The sequence below is a fragment of the Mycteria americana genome, chromosome 19 (assembly GCF_035582795.1).
Source record: "Mycteria americana isolate JAX WOST 10 ecotype Jacksonville Zoo and Gardens chromosome 19, USCA_MyAme_1.0, whole genome shotgun sequence".
Lineage (NCBI taxonomy): Eukaryota > Metazoa > Chordata > Aves > Ciconiiformes > Ciconiidae > Mycteria > Mycteria americana.
Genome location: NC_134383.1, coordinates 7274150 through 7288616, shown reverse-complemented (window position 1 = coordinate 7288616; position 14467 = coordinate 7274150). Strand labels below are relative to the sequence as shown.

Below are 14467 nucleotides of genomic sequence, written 5' to 3'. Positions count from 1 at the left end.
ATCTTTTGAAGACGGCTTTTTATCCCCACTAAATCATTGCTTAGAGTCTAGAGGATGGAGCTCCCAGCTTAAACACTTGTTAGGTGCTTTAAGTCAGGAGATGCCAAATCCTTCTAGTGTCAAGCATCTGAGATTACTCCTATCGATAATCATTGTACACCAGAACCCATCCTCTGTGGGTGGCTTGCTGCTTTTATATACCTAAGAACTGTACTTCAACCCCGAGGATGCATTTCCGAACAACTGTGGATTTCTAACACCTAACTCTATTACAAGGGAGAGGGATTTCCCCATTCTAAGACCTTCCCGTTAGTAAAGAGAAGGAAGTATTTCTCATACTACCGCCCAACAAGCATATTCCAGTCCTAATGAGATGTTAACTATGTGGGAAATTTGCCATAGCTTCTGTTGGTGCAAATATTTGATGTGAAGCTGGGCTTATCCGGTAATATTTCATGTGCACTCTTACTGTTCACAATGACAGTAAATGACTACGCCTGAAGCTTTATATTCAAAGCACTGATGAACCCAGCTGCTGTTTCCCACCCCTACTGTCAGAAGAAAAGAGCCATCGGTCTGTAAATTCTGGGTTAAAGGAGCCAGCTTCACTTTATTATACTATTACAATAATAGATTTTTTACAGGCTGCTTTGCTGTGCTGATACAGTATTTTTAATGACCTCTGTGAAATTAGTGTGTTAGATTTCAGCCCGCTTCCTAACAAAGTGGGTTCTCCCACATCAGACCGAGCGTTGCCGCATTTGGTGTTAATTAGAGCTGCAGTCTAGAGGCACATCGGGGGCTGGGGTTTTTAAATTCACTTCAAAGACCCTATTTGTATACTTTTGCACAATACCTAGCATAACATATGTATTACGATTTTCATCTGTAAAAGCAGAACTCGTTGCAAATAAAGCTCAGACTTTTCTATCTTGTTAGAAAAGAATTAAGAGACCTTCGACTAAGGCCATGTGAAGAATGACACGTAACACATGATTTAGCTTGTGTGTGACGATTTTTTCATCTACAGAGGTAGAAATCCCTGCACATAAAGCTCAGATTCTTCTATCATATCAGAGGAGAGTTAGAGATCCTTGGCAAAATTCAGCTCTTCAGGCTCCGAGAGTTGCAAGCAGACCCTGATACTAAACCCACTAAAAAGAAATACAAGTAAGAAGGAAAAGCAGCTTTGAGGCCACCACAGCAATATCCCCTGTCAACTCTACACCTCTGCAGTGGGGAATGAGCTGCCCCGAGCAGGGTGCTGTGCAGGTGTGTCAGTGATGGCCAGGGGTGTTTGCAGCTGAGCAGCCACTTCAACCAGTAGAAATAGCTGCAGCAAACAAGCAGGAAGGTTTCTTTGGGCAGAGGAAGTTTTCTTAGAGGAGGGGACCTAGCTGTTCCTTATCTAGGAGAAGGCAGAAAAGGATGAAGATCCGTATTTCTTATTTTAAGTTGTCATTGCTGAAGGAGGAGGAACGACCCAGGGACTCTGGCAGTTTGATGCACAGCTATTTCAACACAAGAGCTTGCTTCTTCCTTTCCAGGAACTGCTGCAAACTTGTTATTTGCTTTGGCTTTTCATTAACTTTCTGTCTCCTGGAGCTGTAAAGTCCGATGCTGGATCTACTTTACCTTCCCTGCTGCTGTAAAGTCCTATGCACAAGCCAAAGGAGTCTCCGCTGCTACAGGCCTGTGCTGGCTGCCGCTGGCATGTCACGCGTGGGGCTGAACAGCATCCCCAGCCCCTGGGACGTGCAAGGTCTGGTTTCCAAGTGTCTCTGCGTGGCTGCTGGAGGAGGCTGTGCTGTGAGTGTTGGCAGATGGTACCTGCCATAACCTGAACCCCACCCTTAGCTTTCCTGTCACCCTCAAGACCTGTAGGGCTAATATACCACAGTGTTAAGTTAAATAAGAGGGGTTTGCTCAGCCTGGAGAAGAGAAGGCTGTGGGGAGACCTTATAGCAGCCTTCCAGTACGTAAAGGGGGCCTATAGGAAAGACGGGGACAGACTTTTTAGCAAGGCCTGTTGTGACAGGACAAGGAGCAACGGTTTTAAACTAAGGGAGGGCAGATTTAGACTGGATTTAAGAAAGAATTTTTTTACAATGAGGGTGGTGAAGCACTGGCACAGGTTGCCCAGAGAGGTAGTGGAGGCCCCATCCCTGGCAACATTCAAGGTCAGGTTGGATGGGGCTCTGAGCAACCTGATCAGTTAAAGATGTCCCTGCTCTTGCAGGGGGATTGGACTCGATGGCCAGTAAAGGTCCCTTCCAACCCAAAGCATTTATGATTTCTGTTTAGGGTTCGTGTGACTGTGAAGGGTTTGAAACTTTTCTTAAAGCTCCAGTTCTTGAAGCTCAGGGCTGATACGGAGCTCAACAGCAGCGGCAGCAGTCTAAACTTCCCAGCCAGCACCGCTGCAAGCCCTGTGGACACAGGGATACCGGCAGCCCCGACCTTGGGCGGGGGGGGGGGATTTGGGCAGCAGCGCGGGGCCGGGGGCCGCAGGAGCGGCCTCCTCCTCCCGGGGTGGGCGGGGGGGAGAGGAGGGAGCGGCGCTCGCTGCGGCCGCTGGGGGGCGCCATGGGGCAGCGGGGCTCCTGCGCGTGGGGCGGGCGCGCGAGCCGCTAACGGTCGCCCCTCTCCTCAGAGCGCGGCCAACCGCCCCGCCGAGTCGCCGTCGCCCCCCCCTTGCCCCCGGTGAGTAGGTGTTGAACCCCCGAACCGCCCCGGCCAGCAGGTTTTGCCCCCACCCACGGTGAAGGGGTGACTGGTCCCTTCTAGCCATCCGCCCGAGCCTCTCCTCACCCGCCCCGGGGTGAGGGAGCCCGCCCCGGGCTGCCACCCGCCGTCGTCCCGCAGGCCGGCGGCTTGTGCACGGCGTGGGGTGGGCTGAATTTGCGGCGGTGCGGCAGGTCTCGGGTGTCTGAGGCGGTGTGTGTGTGCTGGAGGCACTGGTCGAGGGCAGCCTGGGGTTGGGCGTGCGGGGAAACCTCGCAAGGCTCTGGGCTGGGAGTCTGCCCAATTAGTGTTTTGGAGGAGTAACCCTGTAGGGATTAATGGGCTAAGGATCCTTTGGTGGTGTTTGCAAAGCCCCTGGCACAGGAGCACAAAAGGACATAATTTGAACTTCTAGATACTGTGAAGTGATATACTGGTTTTACACACGCTGCTACAGTGGCACTGAATCCTTTGTGTGAGTTTCTGTAGGCTCTGTAATGTACCAGGAACACTTCCAAATCGGAGGGGGGCTTCAGCTGAACAGACGCTTTTGGGCACTGTTGCAAAACTAACACAGAGCTAGAACTCAAAGCTTTCCCAAGGTGGCCTGTGTTTTTGCTTTTTTCAAACAGCTGGGGAAACTGAGGCTCAAAGCAGGGAGCGGTGACTTGCTTGAAGTTACAGAACAGAATTGCATATGGAATATAAGTCTCCCCAGACCCAGCCTCGCTGTTACTAACCCACCCCACCTACTGCAGACTCTGTTAAGGGTGCTTTAGATGCCACTGCAGACGTGATGTTTACAGCCCCCAACCCTCCACTTACACATCACCTCTGAATTCATTGCAGTGAATTAAGTCTCCCGACACTTCTGCGAAGTGGCTAAATATATCCAGCTAGCAGACCTCGTGCCAAAAATAAGTCACTAAATGCATTAAACTTTGTGTAATAAAATAAGGAACAGTCCCAATAAATTCTTGCTTTGCGCTTTCAAGATTGCCATACTTCGCACTGTTAAGTTTGCTGCACTGCCAACACGAAGTTTAGGGTTGCTGCCTGCATGGAGATCGGAGCTGGCTGTGCGGTTGATCTGGAGGTAAGGGCTGCCATCCAGCGGCAGCGAGACAGAAGACACTTAGGGGATCGCTCGGATCCCTCTGACAGCACCCTTGCGTGGTCTCTAGCATCCCAGCCTGCTTCTGTGGTGGGTTGTCAGAACAGAATAATGCGGTAACTTTGTCTCTGCAGAGCTTGCTTGGGATGCGGTCACCCAGGAGAGCAAGGGCTTCAATACTTTCCACACTTAAATTTGGCTAGCAGCATGCAAATTGAGATGCGAAGCGAGACTGTCTCATTTCCAGCCTCCCCTTGCTTGTCCAGCCCCTGGAGCAGGGAGAATTTATGTCTGTCTTGTGCAGCGGTGAGTTTGTTCAAGTCGTAAGCTTCCCCAGGCAGATGCCTCCACCACAGGAATGTCAGCTTGGCCTCAGGAAACATTGTGTATTCTAGCAGCTGTGGAGAGAGGGCTTTAGCCTTCCTCACTCTTCTTCCAGTGACACCGTCACAGAGTTATATGTGATTGAGGGTCAGTGATGGTGTTGTCGTAGAGGTTCCCCAGGCTACGGCAAGAAGCTGTAGGCACAGATTCACCAGAGGGTTTGGGAACTTGCTCAGCTTCCCCCGTCCCTGCCGCGGCAGGGGCTCTGCTCACATTCCTTGCGTTGTGCTGTGGTTTCTCCCTGCTTGTGTGGGGAACAGGAATTGGGCCAGCACCATGACAGTTCAAGGCGGGGGTGTATTGAAGGGGGCAAAATAAAAGGGAAGGGGAAATAAAGGCTCTTCCCAGCTGAATTCGCATGAGTCTAACCACATCAGTTTGCTGCCTGGGGAGAAGAAAGAGGATATGACACCTCAGCTGCTCTCACTTGTGTCGGGGCTTTGCACGCTGCTGACTTGTTTATGGGTGAGTAGTTGAGTTTACAAGGAAGTGTGTACATGCAGGAGTTGTCCAGGCAGTTGCTGTGAGCTAGTTAGCAGTGGTCTGCCACATTCCAACAATGCAAGTCAGTATGAGTATCTAGACAGTTTGCCAGGGTTTTTTGTTTTTTTATTGTTATTTAGGGGTCTCTTTTCACCAGTTACTACCAAAGAGTGTGTGGAGACAGCTAACTAGCACATGTCAGTTTACTAAAAGCAGTTATTTTAATTCATGGCCCTTTCTCCAGCAGTCAGCAGGATGCCTTATTCGTTTGCCAGCAGGAGGGTAAATCTATTTCAAAATGATTGAAATATTATGCACAGCTTGAATGAATGTTTAAAATAAATACAGTAGAAGAAACATGTTGTTTGTGAAATGAGAAGATAAATTAAATTTAGTGCAGACACATTATTCCCAAGCCTAGCTGCTTGGCTAACACTTTCACAGCTAAATCCTTTAGGCCTTAATCCAGCACTAAGTACATGGTCTGATTTTCTTCTCCTGAAGAGACGGGACTTTCTTCTTTGCTTCGTATGGACTAGGCTGTTGGCCTCCATAGCATGTTCCACTTTGTGGAAAGGACTAACTATTGCTGCAGCAGCATGGGCAGCCTGCAGAATGGATGGACAGGGAGGGAGAAGAGGACCATCAGGCTTGAAAAGAGTGCTGTGGAGATGTAAAAATGAAACAGTGTCACCAGTAAAGAAACCAGTCTTTGTTTTCCAGTATTGGGTCTGTGGTTCCCTCCAGCCACTTCTGCTCAGCAAGATTAAATTTATTTTCATCCTCTTAACTGAACTTTCTTTTAATGGCAGTAGGGGTGATAGCCCCCAAAATAGATTTCCTATGGAGTCTGTCCTGAGTGGCACTGTGTGCGGCGTGTCTCCTGATAACCCTTTTTCCCTGCCCTGGGCCTTTATCTCTCTGGTGACAAACAGCCCTCTCTGGACAGAAAGAGGAAATGCCACTCATTGTTCTCCTGCTGCTGGGCTCTGACTAGAGTGCTCTATCTCCTGCTTGGTGCACCGCGGGCAGGCGGGGACTGGCAGGCGTTTCCTGAAGTGACAATCAGCAGGAGGCTCATGGGAGGTGGGTTTTATTCTGAGATTCCCATTTAGGTCCCAGTCTGATCCCCCTCTAAATAAGCTTGATAGCTCAGCCGTGGCCCTGGCAACTTCGGATATGTTCCCCTCATACCTTCTCTCTTCATGCAGTAGCCAGTTCCCCCTCTAATACCAAAACATGCAAAAGAATACAATCACCCTTCCCTTACTGTAGGCAGCATAGCTAGCTTTTGAGACAGGTGTAACTGTCAGAATAGAGTGAACAACAGGTAACCACCCTTGCAGTGAGATCAAGTGTCTTCTGTTTGCGTTGTGGTAGCACTTAATACTTCCAGAAATGGAATAACACCTCCTCAGGCTTGTGCTGTAGAGACACAGGGCAAAAGGTTAAAGAGCTGTGTCATGAAGGACTTGGAGGTTTAGGATTTTGAGATGGCTTTCCAAAGGTGGTGCCTGAAAGCGCGTTGTTTAGGGACCCTTAAACTTTGGAGGATGTACACCACCTCTTGGACAGGTGCTGGAGTAGTATTTGATTATTTTTTTTCCCCCCCTAGCACTAACATCCCAAACCAGCTTTACTTAAAGAAAATTGGAATCTTTCCTGTCTCCTCATTGCACACTGGGCTTGACCTTTTAAATGGATTTCCTATTGACTTGCTTTTTTTGTACAGTGAAGACTATCCTTCTACTTCCATTAAGGGCATCTTGGTGCATGTCTTCTCCCAGGGGTAAGAGGTATAAGTTGTAAGCCTTGAGTACTGACAGTACTGCTTTCTAGGGAAGTCACACACAGGGCAGCTGTACAGGAAGCCTATAAGGGAAATGTAGCAGCAACTATGGAAGGACTGAGCAGCACAGTAGCCTTTTGGTTCAGACAAGCCTGGGATTCTTGAGACTTCATTTCGCTTCCCTGCTCCCTCCTAGAGTTCTGTGGATGGCCACTAATCACTCGCTGTTTGTGCTTTGTGCCATTCAGAGTGCACGATAATAAAACTGGTCTTCCAAGCAGACAATCTGAGATGCACTAATGGTTGGAGGGGCTCAGATGCCGTGGTGATTGGGACTGTAAAAATATTTTTACAGTTGAAAATGTTATTTTGCAAGGTTGCAAAATGATATGCTTAAAATATTGGGCAATATCTGTGAATCACCTTGAAGGTTTCTGCTGGCAGTTCTAGCATTCTGCAACCGTTTTTAGTAATTCTGATGTGTGATGAGAACAGAACTTTGTGCTGACCTTTTCACCATTCCTTCCAGTGAAGAAGGGTGTGTAACAGTGGTGCATTGAAGAGAGGAAAGATTGAGACAGTTGAGAATTGCCTTTTAAAGTGCTTTAGTGACATAATTGTTCATAACATTGTTCTTTGTACAGCGTAAGTACTTTATGTCCCATGTTACAGATGGCAAATCTGAGATACATACTAAAGTGATTTGTTCTGAACCAACAAAGGAGTTGATACTACAGTGGGACTGAGACCTGAACACTCTTGGTTCCCAGAGTTTGATTTCCATACTCACATTATGTTCATTTGCAAAGCAGCTTTATCTTGTCATCATTTGACCTGCTGAATTCTCTCCTTTTAAAACTGCTCAGTCCAGCAGCTTTTAAAAAAAGGTGCTTCCATTTTACCACAGTGTTGAAAATACATGAGCTGAATTACGTCACTGGGAAGAGTTCCCCAAAACCTCTCTCTTTGGTCTGCCACTTGAACTCTCAGCAAAAGAACTAATGGGGGGGGGGGGGAAGGCTGTGAGGAAGTGTAAATTCACCAAAAAGTTATTGACGCTTCTTGTTGCATTTGAAACTTAAATGTCAAAAATCATACCCGGAAGATGTTGACCACTACTTAGCTACCACTGAGAAGAACTTGTTTCCTGCAGGGATGCACATGTTGCTGTGGTGAGATGAACGGTTTGGAACTAAATCTGAAGCCCACTGTTGGTGGGAGGCTCCTATGCTGTGTTTTTGTTTTAACAAGACCTTCATGCTTCAAAGGAAAAGATAATCTGTGTTTGCATTGTGGATTTTTTTGAAGGATACATCTAGAGCTGGGAACTTCCTCTCTGCTCCCAGTGGATTGCTTTTCTGCCAGGTGTGAAGCAATTCTTCATCTCCCTACTGTGGCTCACCTTTCTGCACAGTTGTCTTCAGATGTTTCCTAATTTCACAGTTAGCCAGCTCTTGGGGAAGTGGAGAGAAGAGCATCTGAAGGGCGAGACAGGAATAAGCTGCAAAATTCCTCTTCTCCCATAGTGGGTCTCTGCTTCTCCTTGTTTTTTCACTTTTCATTTCCATTTGGCTATTTTTCCCTGAAAGGAATCAAAGGCTTTCACAGGAGAGAAGTTGTATTTTACAGAGTTCTAGATGCAGCAGGATGGCCCAAGCTTTGTCTTTTCTAGCTTCCTAAGCATGCACCATCCCTTAATGCTCCATTTCTGTAGATGTACCAGCCTCAAAGAAAGAAGGAATTGTTTCAAAATGTTCAAAAGTGCTCAAGTGTTCCGAAGCCAGAGAGTCTGCTTTCATAGAGGACTTTGGCAACCAGAAACATACATTTTTTGAGGTTTTGGCTCCTAAGTCCCTTAAGTTTCCTTAGCTTTGCCTTCTGTCTCCCCTTTTCATGTTCTTATTCCAACAGCTGTGTGTCTTTAACATGTCCTAAAATTTCTCTCCATCTTTTCAGGCTTTTTAACAGACTTGCGTGCCTCTGGGAACTTAAATTAGTTGGACATTCCAACATAGCAGCTTCATAAAATGTCCCATAGGTATAAAAATATAAATTCTATGCAATATATATATAGTGTAGTTAAATAGTGTTCTGGAGATCACTGGTATTCTGTGCCTCTTTGATTTTAGGCTTTTGAGAAGATAAATGCTGTCTTAGAGAAAAAACAAACCTGTGTTTCTTTTTTGTTTTACTAAGTTATTAATCCTCTCAAGATTGAATTCATCATGAGAAAAGACACAGTCCCATGAATATCTGGAACTACATTTTTGTGTCACTGGTTTCACTAACTTCTGACAAGACAAAACCAGGATTGTCATAACCTTTCTTCTCTTTGGCTTTAGCTTCTTTCTCATTGTAGAGACAGAAGGCGCAGTGGGGAGTCTCCACAGCCACTGTCTTGCTGAAGTTCTGGAAGTCTACTCTGTATTTCCCTTCTTTGGTCTTGGACACAATGGGAGCAAAGCGATAACCCCAGAGCACCTCTTCTGGTATGTAGGATGTCCTCACTTGACAGGTAGCGCTAGTGGCTTCAACAGTGCCATCTAAAAACACCACCAATTCAAAATCTTGCTGCAGAATGGTTTCTGCTGCCATGTGGAAGAATGGGCTGTTCTTATCTATGATATGATAAATAGTTAATGGGGAAATGAAGAAGAGATTCTCATTGCCAGCATCAACTACGAATTCTATGTTGACCTGATCCAAAATGATTGTTTCTCCTTCTGGGGTGATGGTGGTCTTCAGAAGCTTTCCGTAGATGTGACTCCCAATCAGCAGACTCTTCCTGAGGTTTGCCACCCGAATAAGGAGGCAGAGCTTCCCACCACGTTTGCTGATGACAGCATTCTTGCTGAAGGTGATTGTCTTAGCCCGGTTTTTGGACCTCGATATCTTGGCCAAGATGGCACCACACATAAAAGAATTGATGATTACCCCCAAGATAGACTGGAAGATGAGCAGGAAAATAGCAGTGGCACATTGTTCTGTGACACATCTGAAGCCATAACCGATGGTTACCTGGGTCTCCAAGGAGAACAGGAAAGCTGAAGTCAGGCCGTTGATATTCTCAACACAAGGGGTGTGATTGATGGAAGGATTGAATTCTGGAAGATCTTTGTGTATGTATGCCACAACATACCAGAGGAGGCCAAATAGAAACCAGCTGCCTAAGAATGCTGAAATGAAGATAGTCATTTTGTATCTCCATCTGAGATCCAGGATAGTTGTCCATATATCAATCAAAAAGACAAACCTTGACTGTTCTACATTGCCAAACTCGATGTTACACCTTCCATCTTTAGAGACAAGCCTTGCCCTTCGCCGGCTACGTTCTCTGATGTGGCTGGTAAAGCGTTTCCGGAGGTAGTTGAACATTCCCTCTGTTGACAGTGTTCTGCAGAGTAAGAAATAATAAACATTACGGGTAATGCAGGTTTCGTTTATACCTGCAGGGGAGAAGTAAATTCTGACAAAGTCTCAAGATGCTTGTTTAGGAAAAAGTTATATAATTTGCATATTTTCCCTCAGCTGGTGGGGAAAAGTTCCAGTAAGTATATGAGGAAACTAGCAGATTCTTGCCTAAGGAGCATTCCAGCAAAAAATAATCATTTTGGCTTACTCAGTAAACTTTGAATCAGTCAACTGTTAACATTGTCCTCTGCTTAGTTGAGTAAGTGGAGGCACAAAGAAGCAGGTAACTTCATTGTGGACATACATTGGGAAAACTGGTGGGGAGTGGCTGGGTTTTGAGGAGGTCTTTCTGCCTTTTAGAAGATGAAGTGGGGCCTGTCTCTGCAAATGTGTGTTTGTACATCGGCATTAGGAGACCCTGGATATGATGTGGATAGCGAATTTAGGAAGAAATGAGAGCAGATGCAGAAGGCATAATTAAGCCAGATATGCAGTTATTTTTAGCATAGTTATAGATTGGGTTTGAGGGTGTGAATTTCAAACTCTGGAATCTCAAAAGCATTTCAAATAGGACTTCTGGGTGAGAATAAAAGAAAAGATTAAATTTCAGCAGCAGGAGAATTGGATGTTTACTCACCACAAAGGTAATGCCACTAAAGTATCAGAATCTGAAATCCATTCTTAAAGGAAAGTGTAGCTCTGTGTCCCTGTTAATGTTGTCCTTTATGATTGGCCATGTTAACAAGAGACCCAGGGAATACAAGTCATTGGTGGAGAAAATACTACAGATGTGTTCAGACTGGAATTTGGATCAACCTATATTTGGAAAATTCCCAGTCTTGGAGTTATTCAGGCATGCAGGCGTGGGGAGAGATTGACCCGGTAGAGTTAGGGATTGCCTGCTATGTTCATAGACAGATCTAGGGGCTGATTTTGACCCAAAGCTTAGGAATGTTCATAGAAGAAATAATTTATTTCAGAGTTGATCACCCTTCAAGCATAAAATGTGTTTCCTTGCCAGAGAGGATGTGTTTGATTAGTGCACAGTGCTAACCCACCCTGAGAGCATACCCTTGTTGTGCCTATTCATTGAGCCTTTGTTAAACAAATTCTTCTCATGTAGTCAAATTTAACTGTGTACTGTAATCGTATTTCTTGGGGGCAAAATGCTTCAGCTTAAAACCAACTGAAATAAATTAAGAACTTGAGGGGAAAATCTCACTGGTGACTCACACAAAGGATGTTCGGAGTTTACTGTGTTTGTAAGGACATAGTGTCCCCAGCCACAGAGACCTGAATGTTTTGGGCACCTGCAGCTGCTATGGATGAGGTTTTTTGTAGAAGGATCTGGATGTGAAGAGTGCATCTCAGATGAGGAGATGCTGGGGGCTTTGTAATTGTTTGCCACTGTTACTTTACTGCTGCATTACCCTTCCCAAGAGAGGGTGACACTAAAAACAACCCTTAGGAATGATTTTTTTTTTCTTTTAGATGCAAGCTAAAGATGCTGCAACACTTACCTAGAAACCCTGCATTATATCACTGTCCCACCCAGGCTTCCTTTTTGGCTAGGAGCAAAATGCTTGGGCTCAAATTGTTGTCAAGTGGACTACACAAATTTTGCTTGATTTCAGGGGGTAATAACGTGCTTAAATATCTGTGGCAAGAGTTGTTTAGCTCTCTTAAACCCTAATTTCATATACTCAAAATGAGGATAATCCATAGGCATGTAGTGGATTAGATACACTGATGTGAGTTATTCAGTGTGAAATTTGTCTCATTTAACTTCAGCCATTTAAACAGTAGATAATCGCCTATGCCAGTTGTACAGCTGACTCCTCATAGACAGTGAAGGAAGCCTATGCACCTTCTGAGGCTCCATGTGTCTTGTTACCACAGTTGTTTTATGAAGGAACGAATGGCTCTTTGGCAAAGTGTCTCACTTACTCTGTAGGCATCTAGATTAATTTAGAGAAACTGCCTAATGTTTTAGTTGGCTAAACCAGAAATCCTTCCATTAGACATAGTTATGGGGGCCAGAGAAAACCTTTAGATATGATGATCAGTAGCAAAGGGAAAATATTAAATTAGCAGTGATGGAGCCTAAGTATAAATCAATTACATTTTATAAAGCCAGAGGTAAATTCTATGATTTGATGTCCTTGTTTATATCAACAGCCCTGAGAATGAATTTGTTTCTATGTCTTATACAGTTGCCTTTTTTCTGCACTTAGGCTGAAATCACCTTTCTCCTCTCCTCATTAAAATTAGGATGAAAAAAATGAAGGTCACTTTTGTTGTAATGTAGCTTTTCACTGTTTTAAAGTTTTGCTGTTGAACTTATTGGTTGCCAGTGTAGCTGACAAAGGTTAAACTTTAAGCACGTATCTGAGGAAGGGGGAAATGAGGTCACTTTCTAAACAATCCTCAAGTTTTATTTTCCTGATGCACTTTTAATATGTTCATGTTAATGCATAGTTCAAGCAAAAATAAAGTATTCCTGTGCAACATGCTATTCCAAGAAGCTTCTCAGTTTTTAACATTTCATACCCCTATTTCTTGTGCAAAAACGTGCAGCTTCAGCTGTCATTTGCATTCATTTTGTCCTTTTCTGCAATAACGTGAACGTTGGCTGTCATTACCAGAGCAGACACAGCATGCAAAATGCGGGGATGCCACACCTTGTGCATCATAAGCTGCACGCGTGTACCTTTGGCATAGGTGAGCTACAGCAGACTTGCTCCTAATCCTAGTAAACAGATGTGAAGGAAAGAAAGCTGAAGAAAAAGTATGGTTTCTAATCTACCCATCTTGTCATGCTAGAGGTCGTGACAAATTGCTACCAAAATTCTGGTAGGTCTGATTCAGCCTTCATTGGAAACCTTGGGGAATTTGACCAAGGGTCTGGACATACAGTTCAACAGATGATAATCATGGAAGAGATGAGAGCAAGCTAATCAGCATGGTCATCAGACTGGAACCTTGAAAATAGGTCCCCAACCTTACCATTCTTTTCCTGCCTCTTTAAATCTTACTCGCCCTCTTCAGAGGCTGTTTTACAAGCCCTGCTTAAGCTACCCCCAAGTAGATCAAAGAGGCAGAAGAATTACACCCTTCTTCAGGCAGGATGACAACGGGATTCTCCCTTCAACAACTCTTTCTTGCTTCCACATGCAACTGAAGTGTGTTGATTTGCTTCGCCAGGAGAAAAATTCCCTCCTGTGTAAGCATGCTGCAAGTATATCACAGACTGTCTAGAGGAGATTATGTAAAGCGAGTTATGTAATACAGCACTTAAAGTCCTTTCAGTTCAAATCAGCAAAGGTAACCCAACTATGTCTTAGCTAATATTTACCAGGATATGTTTCCTGTTGGGCCCAAACAAACAACGGTATTCCTGTCTGTCTTGCATGTGAAATTCCTCGTTGCAGGAGTTAGCAAAGTGGCTGCTGTCCCCAGGCATCATATGTTTATAGAAGGTGCACTGCACTGCTTGTATTCTTAAACAATGGGACATTTACCAATAAAACTACTCAATGAATAAAGATGACACGTCAAGGTTAGCTATGAAAACAAGGAGTTTCCATTTCCCTGTTCCAGTCTTGTGTTTCACAGTGATCACTAGAGTAAGCAGAAACTTTTAGATTTCCATTCTCAAATTCCTAATCTTTCCTAACTAATCTATCAGTTCCCTCTACCCAGAAGATTTGATAAATGCCCAGAAAGTCGGTTCTTAACAGATGCATTTCTACCTTTTCTTTTCTCTGCATTCCTGCAAGTAGGTAACAACAACCATTACAGTTCCTGATTGCTACATACCAGCTGGAGTTCCTGTGCTCACCCAGCAATGTAACTGAGTGGTCCTCTTTGCTCTTACTTGCTTTCAGTTGTTTTGGTTTGAAAAATTTTGAATGTGGGGGATAATGACCAGGCGCTTTAATTGTTCTTTGGGTAAGTCCTTTGTGCAATGCTGTGTGCGGAGCACATTAATCCAGGCGAATGGCTTTAATCTCAGCCACGTGCAGCACTTGAGGAGATCAGTGAGTGAAGGAAGGGGAAGGTGTTTAACGTTTGATGGGGGCCTGACAAGAACAAAGTTCTGTCGCCTGCTGTTTCACTGAAGTTCTGATATCTATGGCTTCACACGTATTTCTTCCCTCACAGCACTGGATGTATGAGCAAAGTTGGCAGAACCGAATCATTAGGGGGAGACAGCATAAACGAAAAGCAGCCCACTGAACCCGCAGCTTTTGTGAGAAATACATCTTTGTTAGGGATTCAGATGAAGTTCTAAGAAGCTTAGGTAGAAGAAAGGGGGATACAGAGTTAAAGGATTATTTTTTCCAGTCCCGTTCAGGTCTTTTCAAAACTCAGATCTTCTTTCAGTTCTTTCTGTGTTTTTCTTTTTGTTGAACTTTCTCTGAACAAAGTATGTGAAATATCCAATTCCTAATACCTTATAAAATCATTTTTTATTAGAATAGCAAACTGTAACACTGAGTCTCATGGTGTATTATCTGCTGGCTGCTTTACTACTGAGACCTTTGGAGAGTATAGCTCAT

General features: G+C 44.7%; 1 protein-coding gene across 1 annotated transcript; it reads right to left on the bottom strand.

The window, feature by feature from the left end:
* Window positions 1–8753: 8753 nt before the first annotated feature.
* Window positions 8754–9869, bottom strand: KCNJ1 (potassium inwardly rectifying channel subfamily J member 1). Its single transcript, XM_075521181.1, has one exon. The coding sequence runs from the start codon at window positions 9867–9869 to the stop codon at window positions 8754–8756; it is 1116 nt and encodes a 371-aa protein (XP_075377296.1).
* Window positions 9870–14467: the final 4598 nt, after the last annotated feature.